This window comes from Vicugna pacos, chromosome 14 (assembly GCF_048564905.1).
Source record: "Vicugna pacos chromosome 14, VicPac4, whole genome shotgun sequence".
Taxonomy (NCBI): Eukaryota; Metazoa; Chordata; class Mammalia; order Artiodactyla; family Camelidae; genus Vicugna; species Vicugna pacos.
Window position 1 is genome coordinate 10,155,473 of NC_133000.1, and position 16,658 is coordinate 10,172,130.

At 41.5% G+C, this 16,658-nt stretch overlaps 1 protein-coding gene across 1 annotated transcript in view; it reads right to left on the reverse strand.

Annotated features, from left to right (window-relative positions):
- The window catches only part of SOHLH2 (spermatogenesis and oogenesis specific basic helix-loop-helix 2), a 75,029-nt gene that overhangs the window by 20,193 nt on the left and 38,178 nt on the right, over positions 1-16,658 (reverse strand). Inside the window, exons 9-13 of the mRNA XM_072975905.1 lie at positions 14,320-14,674; positions 9,246-9,460; positions 2,134-2,195; positions 1,948-2,052; positions 275-374 (exon numbers count right to left, since the gene is read on the reverse strand). Of these exons, the coding sequence (XP_072832006.1) occupies positions 275-374; positions 1,948-2,052; positions 2,134-2,195; positions 9,246-9,460; positions 14,320-14,674 (837 nt within the window). The remainder of the gene's footprint in view (positions 1-274; positions 375-1,947; positions 2,053-2,133; positions 2,196-9,245; positions 9,461-14,319; positions 14,675-16,658) is intronic.

Below are 16,658 nucleotides of genomic sequence, written 5' to 3' on the forward strand. Positions count from 1 at the left end.
CTCCTCCGTGGTCAACTGTGATTGTTACAAAGTGCTTCCTTATATTGAGCTGACAACTTCTGTAATGTGTATTCATCGTGCCAGCTCAGGATTCTGAAATACGGAACAAGCTGCACCCCTCTTTCACAAAATAGCTATTAAGAATTCTTTGGCACCACCCTCAGCACTTGAGCTGGTTGTTCCACAATCAGTAAGTTCTCCAGAAATTTTTAATGAAATGTACACGGTAAAAATTGCTATTATGAAAAAGTGAAAAAAAACCCAAAAAACTAACCAAGCAAACAGATCAGTAGAAAAATATCCCCGGTGTTCACTGCAGGACCTCGGCAGGGGAGATTCAGGTTTTTCAGGCTTCACAGAAATTTCATTCTTAACTGCAAGTTTTAAAAGAGGGACCACTTTAATAAAGCATGAAGCTACCCAGGTGAGAAAATTAAAATACTACATACAATTTACCCTAGGACATCCTCTTTCAACCAGATTCTACTAACTTAGTGACAGGTGTGCTTAAAATGCATTCAACTGAGTTTATTAAGTTCTTATTTACAGGTAAATGTCAGAGATAGAAAATACATATGAGTCTTCATTAAGCAGCTGCACTGTCAAAATATAGCATCTGATGGTTGTGTTGCTTTTTTGTTTGGGGTTTTTTTGTTTTGTTTTGTTTTTGCAGCTGCTCCTCCTCTAAGCTGACTGGACAAGACATGGTTACGACCAACAGGAAGGGTGCCGGCCAGCTGGTGATGAGCAGCTGCTCCATTTCCACTGAGAAGCAAAATGAGAAGAGGTTGCAAAAAGGAGTCTGGTCATGATGGTTAGCCATCTCCAAGAAGAACTCCGAAACCTGCAGGGAGCCACTGGAATGTTACAAAACAGACTCACTCATCTTCCCTAAATACTGAAAAAGAACTTTTTAAAAAGGAGGGGTGTACTGAATCTTCTATCATCTGGAGTATGAGCTTATACACAGTAATCCCATAATCCCAAAAATGTCTTTCAGGCTCATTTTTAAGAAAAATATCTTAGAGGGGAGGGTATAGCTCAAGCGGTAGAGCGCATGCTTAGCAAGCACGAGGTCCTGGGTTCAATCCCCGGTACTTCCTCTAAAAATAAATAAATAAACCTAATTATATCCCCCCCACCAAAAAAAATTAAAAATGAAAATAAAAACAGTTTTAAAACAAGAAAAATATCTTAATTTAAAAAGATTTCCTACTAGTAACCTCAGCCTTGAAAAACCATAAATAGTCATTGACCAACGATTCCACTTGAATTCAATTTCTGAAATTGGAGTCTGTCCTTTTACAAGCCAGATAAAAGCTAATTTAATTATCTTAACTGTTTAGATGCTCGCAATACACATAACACAATATAGGTGAAGAGTTTAGAAATGTGGGGTCTCATTGAAGTATTGACACTAATTATCTGTGTCTACAAATCTAAAACAGAAAAGGATAACCATCCTTTTAAATTAAAGAAGTAACATAATACGTGCAAGTGTTTTGCAAAAGCACAAAGTACCATAAGATTCAAGGTGAATGGCCCTGACTTTCAGACAATCACACAACAACACAGCATGAACAATTCCATATAAATGACTAAGAAATGACGGCAGGCTACAAACAAAACAAAATGAAACAAAACAAAAAAACCTCTGTGCCTAACCACTAAACTGTATTTATCCTTGTACAACACATTTTAAATCCCTGAAGACAACTTTTTCTTCACGGGTAGAGGACATGTTTCCCTTTACTTTGCTTACACTTGTTTTCTTCAGACTATGATTAATAGGGATTACATGTTCCTTACAGCACACAGCGTACAGTTAGTTAATCCTTAGCAAATAAAAGGTACAAGTGGAAAACCAACTTAAAAATGTATAAATACTGTTTTTGTGGAATTTTAATTAGAATTTTTCAAACCTCTGGAAACTTGTTTTTCACTCACCAGTGCTGCAGAAGTATGTTTTCCAGTATTTTACCACAACAGTCATTTTTTCCATTGTTAGTGGTTCAGTTAATGTAATATCAGCTTCGTGCCCTGAAATACAACCTAAGAATCTTTGTATTAAATACTGATCTTACGACTTCTATTTGGGAAAACAACCAAATAATACATCCAGCAGGCACATACCTTTAAAATTCTCAGGAATTATAAAAACAAATAGCAAATGTGTATTTTTTTTCTTGCCAAATCTGAAAAGGAAAACAATGTCAAGATGAAACAAAATCATCATTCAAAAAACTGGGCTTCAAAAATATAGCCTATTAGGAACTAACTACACTAGAGTGATCTTTATTTCATTAGAATTTAAAATGGTGGTATTAATATGGAAATCTAGTGGAAGTATCATCTCAAATCAGTGAGGGGAAAGATGGGCCACTTTTTTGTTTTTACAACTTACAAGAAAAGAGATTGTATTTTTATTTCATGCAACTGCATAAAGAAGGTTCTGAAGTGTGTGGCTGGGGTAGACAGTACAGTTAAAGACTATTCAAGAAATACAAAGGAAGGGGATACTTCCATGAAACTAATATTTGGTTTAAAGCTTTATTTATTATAGATGCTATAGGTTCTCCATCAGTTTAATGGGCAAGAAAATCCAAATTCTGAGTTCATCGTCAAACCCCTGGTTTCTCTGAGCAGGAGTCCACTCTGTTGATACGAACAGTCTTTTTACGTTCATATCTATGGCAACCACTAATGCCTGGCTCTTCACAACTGGGGAAGGGGTGAGAGAATAGGTGACTTTTAAAAAAGAAGCTTTTAATGTTAGAATAATTTTATATTTACAGACATGTATGAAAGTAGTAGAGTTCCCATATATCCCAAACCCAATTTCCTATACAGCTAACACCTAGCATTAGCTTGGCAAATTCTTTACAAAGAATGAGCCAATATTGATATGTTATTATTAATTTAAGTTCATTCTTTATTCTGAGTTTCTTAAGTTTTTCTTAATGTACTTTTTTTTTCTGTGCCAGGATCCTACATCACATTCGGTCATTATGTCTCCCTTAGGTAACACTGTGACACTTGTGCTGACTTCGTTTTTGACGATCTTGACAGTTTTGAGAATACTGCTCAGGGAATCGGTAGGCTGTAAGATGGACCACTTTCATTCTTGCTTTAAGAAAAAATGAGCCAAAATCTTATCCAGATTCTTGATCTCACCACCAATTTACAAGAAATTTAAGGAAAAGAGGAATATTTAGAAGACTGCTATGAGGATGACATCAGCAAAATCCAGAACATGGGGAGTTCTGTAAGACAAATGACCCCTTTAAAAATTACATAAATAAAAAGCAAGGCAAAGAGAGAAAAATCAAAGGGAAAGGAAAATTGAATCCTGATTTGTATAAACTCACAGTTTAAAAAAGAAATCATAGATAAACAAGAGAAATTTGAACACTGATTGGATATCTGACAACATTGTTACTGATATTTAGGTGATACTGGTATTGTGATTATTTTTTTAAGACTCTCTGCCTTAGAGAGGTACTTATTCAAGTATTTATGGATGAAAGGAAATGATGTCTTAGATTTGCTTTAAAATAATCCACCAGTGAGCAGGGGTGGGAGGGTGGAGGAGGTGTGGGAGAAGGCAGAGGTGAAACAGGACTGGCCAAATGTCGACAACCAAGAAAGCTGCACAGCGGACACACAAAGCTCTGTTTACTATTCTCTCTCCTTTCATATGCTTGAAAATTTCCAAAATAATTTTTTTAATTGTAGCATTATTCTTCGCTACACTTAGGAGTTTAATAAGTTGGAATTTCTGATAGTTTGGTGGATACTGAGCATTGGCATTAGCTAAAAGAAAGTGATTTTCCAAGGAGAATAATACTGTGAACCAGACTTTAAAGAGAACAGCTAAAGCTGTCTAAGACAAACTATTCTTAAATATGTAAAGCATCATTTATTAGTATGTGGTCATATATACAGATGTTATTTACTCCTTAAAACAAGATCTGGAAGGATCCCCCCAATGCATAATATTGTTCAGTGATCTTATACATGTATTTGAAAGTAAGTATACAATTATTCTACATTCCAAATTACATTGCATATAATTTATAGATCTGAGTCATACATACATATTGAGAACGTGCTAGGTACCAGACACCGCGCCGGGCTCCGGGGGATATCGTGGACAGGCAGGAAGACAAGGTCCCTGCCCTCACAGAGTTAGCACTTTCTAGGGGAGGACAACTCTGAACAAATTACTCTAGAGAAGTAATTAAGTGGCCAAGTGTGTGCCCCGCTACTCAGGAAAGCCTCGGGGCCCAAGGGGAGCACAGGTCTGGGCACCCACCTGCCCTGCAGCCTCAGGGAGGCGCCTGGGTCTGTGGCTGGCCAGGCAGCAGCCAAGCCAAAGGCAATGGCAGGGGGAAGGCAGGAAGCAGAAACAAAAAACATTTTACAGATTCACAAAGTAGTGCATTATCAAAAGAAAAAACATTCTAGAATTAGGGAAATTAAAAAAACAGATTCTTTGCTTTTAGAAATAGTCCTGTGGGTTTTTTAAATTTTGTAAATTGATTTTACTGACAGGAAAATACGTTAGATTTGGGTATATGGATTTTTATGCCCTGAGGACTTTCAAATTTCAAGCTTTACATCAGAGTGAGTCAGGATTCTGGGATTTTTGTCATTAGCACAGAATCAATTACCAACTCAAACACTTGCCCTGCCAGTGAAGCCCTAATGGTGCAGGAACCCAGGAATCTATACAGCTCCCAGAGCCCAACTCTCCGGCCTAGAGCTCAGCTGCTCATTCACACTCCCCACAATCAATAAGCTAAAAGTTTCTAGTTTCCGTGATCACAAAAAAAAAAAAAAAGTCCTCTTTCTAATGAAAGAATGTTCCTTAAAACCAAACTAAGTGATACAAAAACACAACAAAAATTTCTTTCATTCACCCAGCTAAAGCCACTTCTTTCATATAGCAAAGGCCAAACTGCAGGTTCTGAGGCCTCATGAGTCCCTTCTCGACTGAGGTCTCCTAGGTTTTAAAAATTTGCATTTCTCTGGAGGACAATTTATTTCTCCTCCTGTTTCACAGAATACGCTGTTCAAATGACATGATGGTTCCTGAGACTACAGTCCACACAGAGATTACAGAGACTCCTGTGCCTGTCCCCCATACTCTCTGGAACCAGAAGCCACCATAAGCTCAAACGCAGCCGGGCCCATCCCCAGTCTTGTCCCCAGCCCCCAGTCTGGTCCCTTGGTAGCGGGAATAAAAAAGATCACATAAAAGTGTTTTAAACTGAGTTGTACACTCTGATGATCAAAGAACCTCAGGAAAGCCCTGGCTGGCCTCTGAAATCTATCATCTAATAAGAGGACCAAAAGGTTCTTATAAGTCCCTATGAAGCCAGAGGAAATTTCTAAATGCTTTTCCTTTATAGCCAAGAGGACTTCAAAGGGCAAAAGCTGGTGTCATTTTGGGGTTGTGGCCATCCTGAGTACTGTAATCCATTATGCTACTTGTGGGCCCAATGCAGCCGAAATAACCTGGTGTGGCCTACTGGGGACTTGCAACAAATAACATCCTTTGTTAATTACTTAATTAAAACAACTGTTTTCATGAGAAAATTGAGAGTTTTACTACAAATATTAAAACACTGAGTTCACTTGCTACTAATAGGGCTCCTGCAATAAAATGCAGTACAGTTTTGAGTTTGTTTTGGTCAATAGTGAAGGTTGTGTGCCCTGCCTCCACTATGATTTTTGTCAGAAGAGTTTGTGCTGTGACCCTAAGTCAGGTTCGCCACATGAAGTGATGCTAGAAACAATAACCATCTAGAATTTTCCCCAGTTCCTATTTACAGAAGAATTTTTTTTTAGTAGAACTACTTAGGTGTTTTATTGGTACAGGGTTTACTGTCAAGTACTTGGGCCATGCAGAATGTGGCTAATCAGAGTTACTGAGCTGCACTGCCAAATCAAGGATGCTCTGGAATTAGAGACACAATAGGACAACTTGTTAGATCTCTGTGGCTCACAAGACTGGGTTTTCTTAGTTAAGTAGTGAGTGAACTGATCAGACAATTGAACCTACATGGGGAAAAATGAGATCAGATTCAAACTTGCAGACTGAGCAGATTAAAACAATTCTGTGTTCCTTTCCTACTGCCGAACTGCTCCGAGCTCACGAGAAGCAGAGTTTGAAGAGCTGCAGAGACTTTTTTTTTTTTTAAATCCCAGTGCCAAACAGGATCCACTCACTGTTAATGAGTTTGAAATACACTTTAACGTTCCATCCGGCCTTTGTAAGAGAAAGTGTCAGGATGCATCTGAATTATCAAGTGTCTGCCCTTTGAATGTGGCTCAATTTTGAGAACTGACCTGAGCCAAGTCAAATACTCCTAGAATTGTGGAGCCAAGCATATGACTCCTAAGATCATCTTAAAATATTTTACCGCTGGGTGGTGTCTGAGTTCACCTGGCTCAATAAAAATGTATTCACGAAATGAAATCAAGTTAGGGAGTAGCACTAGATTGTTAACCTATGATGGAGATGTGCTGTAATTCTTGAGGATGTCAGACTATAAAGTACCAATATTTATATGAATGATTAAAACTGATTAATGATTAGCTCTAAGCTGAAACCACAGTTCTTTTATAAGAATAAATTGTAAAATCTTTTTTAAGGAGGTTGCATACATTTTATCCTAAAATAAGCTTAGTATGATAGCTAACAGACTTTATTCTATTATTATTTTCAATAGAAATCCCTGTTTTATAGTTAGGCATAGATCAGTAACCATGTGCTCTGATATGGGAAATAAATGTGGACATTTTTACTCTACATTAAGTTCTTCATTCATGGCAGGGCATATAAAGTGCCCAGAGGGAGAAGAATAAGGTAAAATCTCACATACTTTCATGAACTTATCCAGATTTTGAGGTATTACAAAACAACAACAAAGATCTAAGCAGGGAAAAAAACCCCTAAAATACTGCACAAAAAAACTAAACCAAGACTCTTCATCTTGGCTTAGTCATTAAATGTTAGCCAAATCTCAAAAGACAGAGTGCTCTAGGAAAGATAAATGTCCAATTGCCTTACAAATGTAGTAGTATGTTTATAAGATTCATTATCCTAAGAAAAACTATAACCTCAAAATGTAAACATGCTCCACAAAGGTTTAAATAACCCATAAGTCATGAACTCATAATGGTTCTGAGGGCAAGAAAGGAAATTTCAGAGGCATTTTCAGTCTCTAAGTGCAGCATCGTGAAAGGCAAAGCCTCCACAAAGAAAGCTCTGCCCCCTTTTCAGAGAGGAACACAAAAGCCAGAACTCACGTCTGCCCTCGAATGGCATTTCTCCCACTTGCCCACAGAGCCGCTCACCCATACCTCGAGCAAACTATTGAATACCTGCTATTTCCAGAGCTATGCTGGATATGGGAACAGTGTAATGAGACAGAAAAAAAAAACCAGAAAACCAAATCCAGGTGTATTCCACAAATTATCCTTTTTTTCCCCTTCAAACAAATGCTCTTAGAACAAAATAATAGAACCAGATGCACGTCTGTACATTTAGTTCCTTTGGCTACCTTCTCTCCCCTGCTAACACATCTTAAGCCGTGCTATTCAGAGCAAAGAAAGCAGCTGTGGGGAGGATCCACAGAGGTGAGTATCAGACAGAAGTTCTCTCCTCTGACCTCCAGCTCTTAGTAATTGTGACTAGACACAAAGCTTGCTCTTCAGCAGAACTTTAATCTTATCCTGTTCAAAATGTAGCTTCAGTCAGGGGCAAACACAAAGCCTTTACCACATTTGGAGAGGCACGGCTAGAATCCTGCTCTTGGAATAAAGGGAGATCAGCCCCAATGGCTTGTCCAGCGATACGTTTAGTTTAGTTCAAGTCTGGCATCTCTTGAATCTCAGGGGTGTAAGAGGGGCTTCAATACAGAAGCCAAATAATCACACACTTTTAGAAAGAACATGGAAGGAAGAGTAAAGAGTTCTAGTCCCGAGTTTTGTGAAAACAAGCCACGTGGTCGCAGGCAAGTCACTCACTTCAGCTTCAGGTTTCTAACCTGACAGGTAGGGATGATGAAGCCCTGCTCTACCTCCCTCAGAGATCTGTTATGAAATTTTTAAAATACTATATAAATGAGAGATTACCGTAAGTCTCCAAGGAGAGGTACTCTAACTATAGGAGATTTTTTTAAAGGTATGTTTATAAAATAGGCACATCTTCAGAAGGAAGACAGTTCACAACAATGCTGTGGAAGTGAAATCCACTTTGAGGTAGCTTGTCTGTCTGGTCCAGAGTTCATATTCCCAGGAGAAAGCTACAAGAAACGCACAAGACCAACTGTTCTAAGAAACCCCAGGAGCAGTGTCTGACTGTCTGTCTGTAACAAGTAACATAGTGGCTTTGGCCTCGTCCCAGTCCAACCTTTCTTTTCCCAAACATAATTTGCTTGCTCCTTTCTATTCTGGGATCACAGGATTCCTCTGAACTTTGTCCTTAAGTCTAGAAAGACCTGTCCTATAATTATAAGAAGTCCTTAGATAGTCCAATATTATCTATAATTTTGCTTCATTAAGTTTTCTCATAGAAGGGAAGCAAATTCATTCCATCTAAGCCTGCTTAAAAACATCCTCAATGTCTCAAAATCCTATGTAGTCAGGCAAGGAGGAACCTAACACTTCCACCACTAGACTCCAGATCCCTAGAGCTGAGTGGGTCAAACGGAAGCAGAACTTCTACGGAACTGCCGGATGAAACAAGGATAACGGACGTGGTTTTAACCTGGACTCTGCGGACCTGGAGAGCCTCGTGGCTCTTTCACATTAGGACATCTCTTGAAAGCAGTATCTTCGGTCCACCGCTATCATGAGTTACGAGGACCCATCTGCTTTAGCATCTGCTAGAACAACTAATGAAGTCTGAAAAGATATGCCATTTTAATGACATAGTTACTAAAAAGGAGTACCCATGGAATTAAGGGAAGCACTACATACCAAATAAATTTCTAGGACCAATTAATTCTTACATCCTCACCCACACCTATTGCTTTTTAAGTTAAAATGATAATTCCTATAATAGTATATCAAACTGCCTACAAAAATAAAGACATGTATAGAGATTCTGCCCTTGAAAATATCCCTCATCTTAAAGTTTAAAGTAAATACAGCATCATATGGAAGGATTTTTTAGAAGTGGGTTTTAATAAAAACTATTCTAAAGATACAGCATGAAGGTTTATGGAGCTTACCTAATCAATTTGACAGCATCCAGCTCCTCGGCGTTTGTGAGCGAAGCCGCCTTCAGGAAAGCCATGTTGAACGTGCAGTCACCCAGAAGTGCTGCCGCCTGCTTCATATCACTAGTGGTGATGGTGACTTTTGTCGTATTTGAAAAGCATTTCCGTACGATGTCAGCCAGGTGCTGAACAGTGAAATCGCCAACTAGTAAGAGGTCTATTTTTGACTGAAAGAGAAGGAGAAAAAGCAGAAGCACCACACAGTTCATCTCTGGGTAGAGAACACGTCATGAATGGGTGCTTCATTCTGACGGATTTCCTCTTTTTTGGTAATTCTTCATAACCCACTATTTTTAGGATATGATATCTTCTCTGAAGACACACGTTAGAAATTTTTAACGTTTTTCCTATCCCCTTAATAATCTGTTCCTGGAATAGTTGTCTGCCGATCCTTGGTTATCCAAACAAATAGGAATCAACCTGTACAAGCAGTTTCCCCTGAAGGTGGACGGGTCTGTCTCCCCAGTAGCTGTTTCTTTTAAAGGGACCACTGGCTGTGGGTTTGGTGTGAGTGGGAGGGACAGTGGAAACAAAGGCTGGAGAGCAGAGAGGTTGGGACCAGCTATTTGTCAAAATAAAGGCAGGCTTCCCTCTGAAAACCAAGCACTTTGGTTTATTTCCCTCCTGGGCAGAGCTGCTTTTCCTTTAATCCTTGTCAGTTGTAGAGGTCTGGGAACCACCAACACCAGGAACCTACGTCCCACAGATAGTTCATTTTCTTTAGAAAGAGCAATGCCCGGTTTGGTTCCTGGGTTAAGAGTCACTTTGCCCTAGCTGCAGCAGGAGTCTGCTGGGACCGTCTGGGGGTAAAGAAATCCAGGGCCCCAGCTGGCCCAGGTGTTCTGCCCACAGCTAATTCTTTATCAGGGAAGTGCCCTCAGGCCCATTTCATCTTTGTTTCTGCTAATATTCTGCCTAGACTATCACTAGAATTACTTTACTTCTGCGTGTCTTCTCTTCTTCATGTCTTTTAAGCTGTGGTTTTTCTACTTTTGTTTTAGTACCAATTTGATCCCATCTGCTTTCTAAATTTCAAGCTTTCCTGTGGGTTTCTTTCTTTCTTTTTTAATGTTCAAAGAGAGCTGTTTCGTTCAGACCAAGATCCCTATGCATCGCACTTAGTTGTTATATTTCCTTGGACTTTTAATTTAGAATACCCCCCTCCTTTCTTTTCAGTGATATTTACTGGCTGAAGGTATCAGCACATAGTTAAGTATCTCCTGCCGCAGAGACGCAGAGACGGAGTTGGCTGGAACATTGCCAGGTGTGTTCAATCATCTTCATGAGCCAATCCCACCCACGTGCCCCACCCTATTTTAAACAATAAAAATTCAAACTCCTTAGCATGGTCTATCATAGCCTACTATCAACCATGTCACTAGCTTCATTTCCTTCTACGTTCTAGGAAGACAGCGTAACACTCTCAAAGGAGCTTTGAAATTTGGAATTTCTGCAGTAGAGAGTATCAGGAACTGTCTAGAGTGTTTCCTTCTCATTCTATCAACATTCCTCATTTCTAGTGGTACTTTTGGCGCAATGTGGGATGCTAAGCCATCGTGATGGTTTTCAGTGAAGAGTGTGAATCTCCACCACAGCACAGATTTCTTCTATGCCATTACATCCCCTTGTGAACCAAATGCCGAGCACTGAAACAGTTATTAAGAAATGGTCATAAAATAAGTAATTGCATTTTTGTTTTTTAGTTTACCTGGTTAACTGAAGCAACCTATGAATGTCCAAAACCAATGTCCTTCCTGCTACAGATGGGGAGCCCATTTAATTTACTTTCCAAACAGAGACATTTGAGAATGAAAGGGGGTGCTATTAATAATTACACTAAAAATACATATAAACCAGGATGTCTTGGGCTACGATCACTTGTAAAAGATTTCTATTAGAAAGATTTATTTTCTTTTTCCTTTAAAACCTCCTGCCACGTTTATGCATCCGCTTAAATCTGTTTGATATCTATGTCCTCTCGCCGTAGATACTTGTTGAGCCCCTACTACAGGGCGGATGCTGTGCTGGAAATTGTAAGTGAACAGACAAGCTCTCTGCCCTCATGGGGCTGGCATTCCAGTAGTCTTTTTTTTTTTTCCTGCTGACAAAGTATGGCTTTCAGTCCTTGGAACCCACAGGGAGAATCGTGGATGAGTCTCAGTTCTACCAAAGCTGTTACTGATCCCTTTTTAACAGTTTGACAGCATCTGCCCCCAGTCCCCGTCCAGCCACTTGCTAGAGACTCTGAGTAAGGTGTTGATGTGATCCTCATCTGGGGGATGATAATACCTACATCGCAAGACTGCCATTAGCAGTAATGTTTGTACAATGCCCTGTAGGTGGTAGTTACTGCCGAGTGTTCTCAGGTAGTACCGAACCTGATCACAGAACCTATCAAATCAACCTGATGGAGCAGTGGGGACAGGAGAGGCAGAATTGGAGGGAAAACGTGTCCACGTCTGGCAGTAAAAAAAAAAAGCCCTCAGTCAAACTGCTCTCTGCATGACTTGAGCCCCAGAGCTTGGGAAACAGGGCCTACTGAGAAGCAAAGGTAAGTTTTGAATAAGAGGCATCAGCTGCTGACCTGAACCCTTCCCTAGCTAGCACCTCGTGCTTCTGGCTGCAACATTCCCCTCAGAGGCCAGTTCCCAGTTTCTCCAGAATCTCTCAGCTAGTTTTGTGGAGAAAAGTCAAGAGTGAGTTTTGAGGGACAGAACCCAGGTACCGGGGAGTGAGGAGAGACTGAGAGGAGGCGGAAAGGGATCCAGGAAGAAAGCAGCAGCGCAACATCACTAACCAGCCCTTCTGCGCAGAGCCTGGCACAGGACATAGGGCAGGAAATAAAGCTGCTCTAGAAAGAACTGATTTGCTCTCCTGACAAAGGCTTCCTTCTCTGCCAGACAAAATCAGTGCCATAGCACACGAGTAATGTTTACAATCAGACAAATCAGAACGCTGCCCTAGTCCACTGGCCCCAAGTCACTCAAATTAACTAAACAGCTTCTAATCAACTTAAATTTGAGTATTTATAGAGTTAAAAAAATCTTGTTGATAGTGTAATATGAGAACAGGTGATGAGAAGGACCCACTGGTAAGAATAAAAGGAAAATGAATAAAAATAAATAAAACTTTCTAGTACATTCGGCTCTGGAACCCTGCCTTTAGTACCTCTAAGAGCTTCACCTGTGAGGGCCACGACTTGAACCGATACTAGACTTCATTCGGCGAAATTTTTTTCCTATTTGAATTGCTTACTACACTTTTTTTTTTAAAAGCAATACATATTCATTACGAAAGATCGAAAAATTCAAAAAAAGTCTGGAGAGAAAATTCAAAGCATCTGTAATTTCACCACTCAGGGACATACACCACCACCACCTGGGTGCAGACCGCTTTAGTGTGGACAGTTTTTACAATGCGACGGCATCGTCATCTTTATTCCCTCCGTTTCTGAGATCACAGGAGCACACAGGGCCCTCCACTCTCTGTAGGTTTTAAAACGCTGGATTTACATTTGCAGTCTGTGGTAGGCGAAACCCTTAATTAGTAACAGCAGATGCTGAAGTGCTTAACGCAAATCACCCCTACGTTTTAGTGAGTCGTTATTTACGTGGCTCTTATCACCGGGAGCAGCGCTGACAATCAGCAGCAGCTGCGTGGGCTGAGGCCCTCACCGGGCGGTGCGTGGCCCCCAGGTTCCCCAAGAGTCAAGGGATTTAAGCAGCTCTATCTGGAGAAACTGAGCGAGCTCCGCTTCCAAAGCAAATAAAAGGTTCTTTGGGGCTTCAGACTCTTGGAAGGACCGGAAGCTACAATTATTTATGTACTACTCGATAATCTGGTATTTTATTCAGAGCTCCATTTTGTGCAGCGTGGCCTAATCCTGCACCATAAAATACTATTTTTTCCTTTTGAGTTTAAATAGGTGCCTCTATTTTGAAATAATTAAAATCTCTTAAACCTGGTCCACTTCAAAGTGGTAGTAATTGCGTGCAGAAAGCTGCTTCTTACCAAGCAAGGAGATTTAACTATGCAGAACATTCTAAGGGGTAACAAAACTTCACGCGGCCCAAACGGTTTCCCTCTCATATTTATCAAGATACATGGAGTATTCAGTACGAAGAAAGCCAAGACGAGTTTGCCTCGCTTCCTGGGGTGGGGTAAGGCGGTTTGTTCATGCTTTTTTCCTAGTAGACTGCTAATCACCTTTCATTTTTATCTCAGTCACAAAAAAGGGGGCCTGTGCTTCTGCTGACAAGATGATAAACAAGGTGCTTTCAAAAGAGGCCAGGGGGCTTTCTGATTTCTAAGGAGGGGGAGAGGATGCATGAAGAGGGCCGATGCGTTTTCCCGTCCATGGCGCCATGGTGTGGTGTCTACACCCGTCTGCCAGTTGGGTGTCAGCGCGCGGAGGGCCCCGCACGGACACCTGGGGACATCTTGCCAGTGAGCAAAATGAAAAAAGGCACGCCAAGCTGTGCAGACACGAAAGCTTAAGATCAGCTTTCCCATATGCCATGCTGAATAAACTTTCCTATATTCACACTGAAACGTGTTAAATCAACTCTCCCACATTCAGACTAAAACCAAGATTGTTGTTCACGTTAATACTGCCACCAGCCCGAACATCTAACCTACTACGTCCTGCTCCCAGATAGCCCCACCCACGGTCTTGTGCTGGAAGTTTTGGGCTGTGGAAGGTCAAGGGCTCGAGAGGGTGACTCGGTGACACAGTTGGGTCCCCCTTCCGCCTCAGGCCTCCGCTCTTGGGGGCCCTGAGCGCGTCCCCGACCTCGAGGCGGTCAGGCGCCGGGCGTGCGGCCCCAGGAGGAGGGCGGGCCGCCAGGGCAGGCTCGCGCCCCGCAGGGCCCCCCAGGCCGCCGCGCTCAGGGCCGTCCCGGTGACGAGCAGGTCCGCGCCCGGCTGGCTGGGCTGCGCCGCCCGACGGGGTCCCCGCGCCCGCCTGCGCGCGGTTATAAACGCAGCAGCCTCCGCTCCCTCCGCCGCAGTCGCCGCCGCCGCTTACCTGCCCAGGGATTTGGCCGAGCTCCGCGCCGATAATTGAGGCCGCCATGGCGCGATGCCCACGTGTGGGACCTGGGACAGGTTCCCCGCGGGAGGAGCTCGCCAGCCCGCGCGCCGCGTCCGCCGCGCAAATGGCTCCGGGCCCGCAGCTGCGGGGCGCCCGCCCCCGGCCCGCCTTAAAGTGACCCTGCCGCCCGCTGCTGCTCCCGAGGGGTCTCTGCAGGACCCGCGGCAGGGGGAGGACTTCCGGGAGGGGGGACCCGGGGGAGGGGGATAGGCTGCACAAGGTGCCCTGCAGCTCCTTGGGAGGCCCCGTCATTGGCACACTGCCCACCCAGAGTTCCCAGTTCCCGTACCTCGGGGACATCACACAGCTCAGGACTTGGGCGGAACCGCCACTCCCCGCTGGGAGCAAGGGCTCCTCCAAAAGACTTCACTGTCTTAAGGGAAAGCTTTCAGGTTTATTTTTATTTATTTATTTTTAACATTTTTTATTGATGTATAATCATTTTACAATGTTGTGTCAAATTCCAGTGTTCAGCACAATTTTTCAGTCATTCATGGACATAAATATTAGGAATAAACAAACTGGATTTTTTTTTTCTTTTCCCAAGACAAACATGATAGGGAAGACGAGGACTATTATGGTGTTTTCTTTTCAAACTACGAAGAAATTTAAAATTTTAGAAGCATTTCTAAGTGAAGTGGGCTGGAAAGAGAAAGAAAAATGCCATATGACATTTATATGAAGAATCTAAAAAAAAAATGACTATTATTTTGACTTCTTGAATATGTGTAAGCACATCTGACTGTCCTTTATGATTGGATTACCACATTCTGTTGATTCTTATTTTGTAGTTGGCTTTATTCCTTTAATAATTATGTAAGTTTAAAAAGCTAAAGATCTAATCTGTTCTTAGAAACAATAATTCGTACATATATGTAAACAAAAAATGGGCAGTATACTGTATTTGCATGCAATATAATGTGTATGTGCAGTCAAACTACAATAATTCTACCTAATAAAACTGAAAAAGGAGAATAAAAAAATTTTAGAAGAATTTTGCCCTTGAGTCAACAAATATTGTCCTCATTTTCTCAAGTAAGAAAGCCTCCAGGTGTCTGGTGCTATGTGACCCGATTTATTCAGCCTTGCTAGACGTTTTACTGAGAACTGAAGGCCAAGACCTGCAGGATATCCTTCCTCTAGTGGGTCTTTACTCTTGTTTCTGAATTTTTCCATTGCTAAAAGTTAGTGGAGGTGAGGGGTGATAGTATCTTACAGTGTCTGTCACTTTGAATGTGCCTAGACTCTTGATCTTACTTGAACATAATACAAACGCTCCACTTGAACCACCATCTCTGATCTCTGGGCAAGCCTCCTTTTTCCTGAGCAGGTGGTGGTGTGTTCTGATTTAGATCATGATAGCATGCAAAAATAGTACATTGATTGTCTATGATTTTCATGGGAGGAAAAGTGCAGATAAATTTCTGATGGGATCATTCTGCATTATCTTTGGAAATAAATGTAGACATTTTAGTAAATAGGAATTTGGGCTCTTTATTGCTTTTCCAATTAATCAGGAACTGAGTGTGTCTAGCTAAATGTCTGTGAAGCAGTTTGCTCAACAATATGAGCAGAGGTGAAGTCCTGCCCAGGCATTGGGGTGGGTGTGAACTGGGGCAGCTTTGAGCTCTTCCCCCTGTATGGTAAATGAGGTTTGCATTGCTCTAAATGTCTAGACTAGCAACTCTGATGCTAATAGTGACATGAAGGTGGAAGCCAGGAGATCCCTATTAATGCCACAGCAGACCAAGTGCTTACCAAAGCTGGGAGTCAAAGAAAAGATGTTGGGAAAAAAAAACTAACAATAATAATAATGTGTGCTTGATGTTAATGGCTGCCTTTGACAAAGCAGCAGGAAAAAAAAATGAGCTTGGGATATAATCAGTCAGTTTGCAAGGAAAAGGGAATAGAGAGAATCTAAGAGAGAATCTAGAAATCTGGGGCATCAAGGGGCATGAAAGTGTTGGAAAGGCCAACTGCTTCTAGACCCCCAAAGGAGGAGATAAGACCAAGAAGGGTTCTGAGCAACAAGAGGCCACTAAGGCAGCCTCGTGGCAAAATTCAGATTATGAGTGTTAACTTCATTGTAAATAGCTGCAAGGCAGCTGCCTGTAGGTAGAGAGAGATATAGGCCAAAGAAACAAATCACGCTCTAAAATGATTATTATATATGGAGTTATATTATCCAAGAAACCATAAACTTGGACTATAAAGCTTTTGGCTATTTGAATGAAGCCACCACCCATGGGAACCCAAGTTTGTTCAAACAGAAA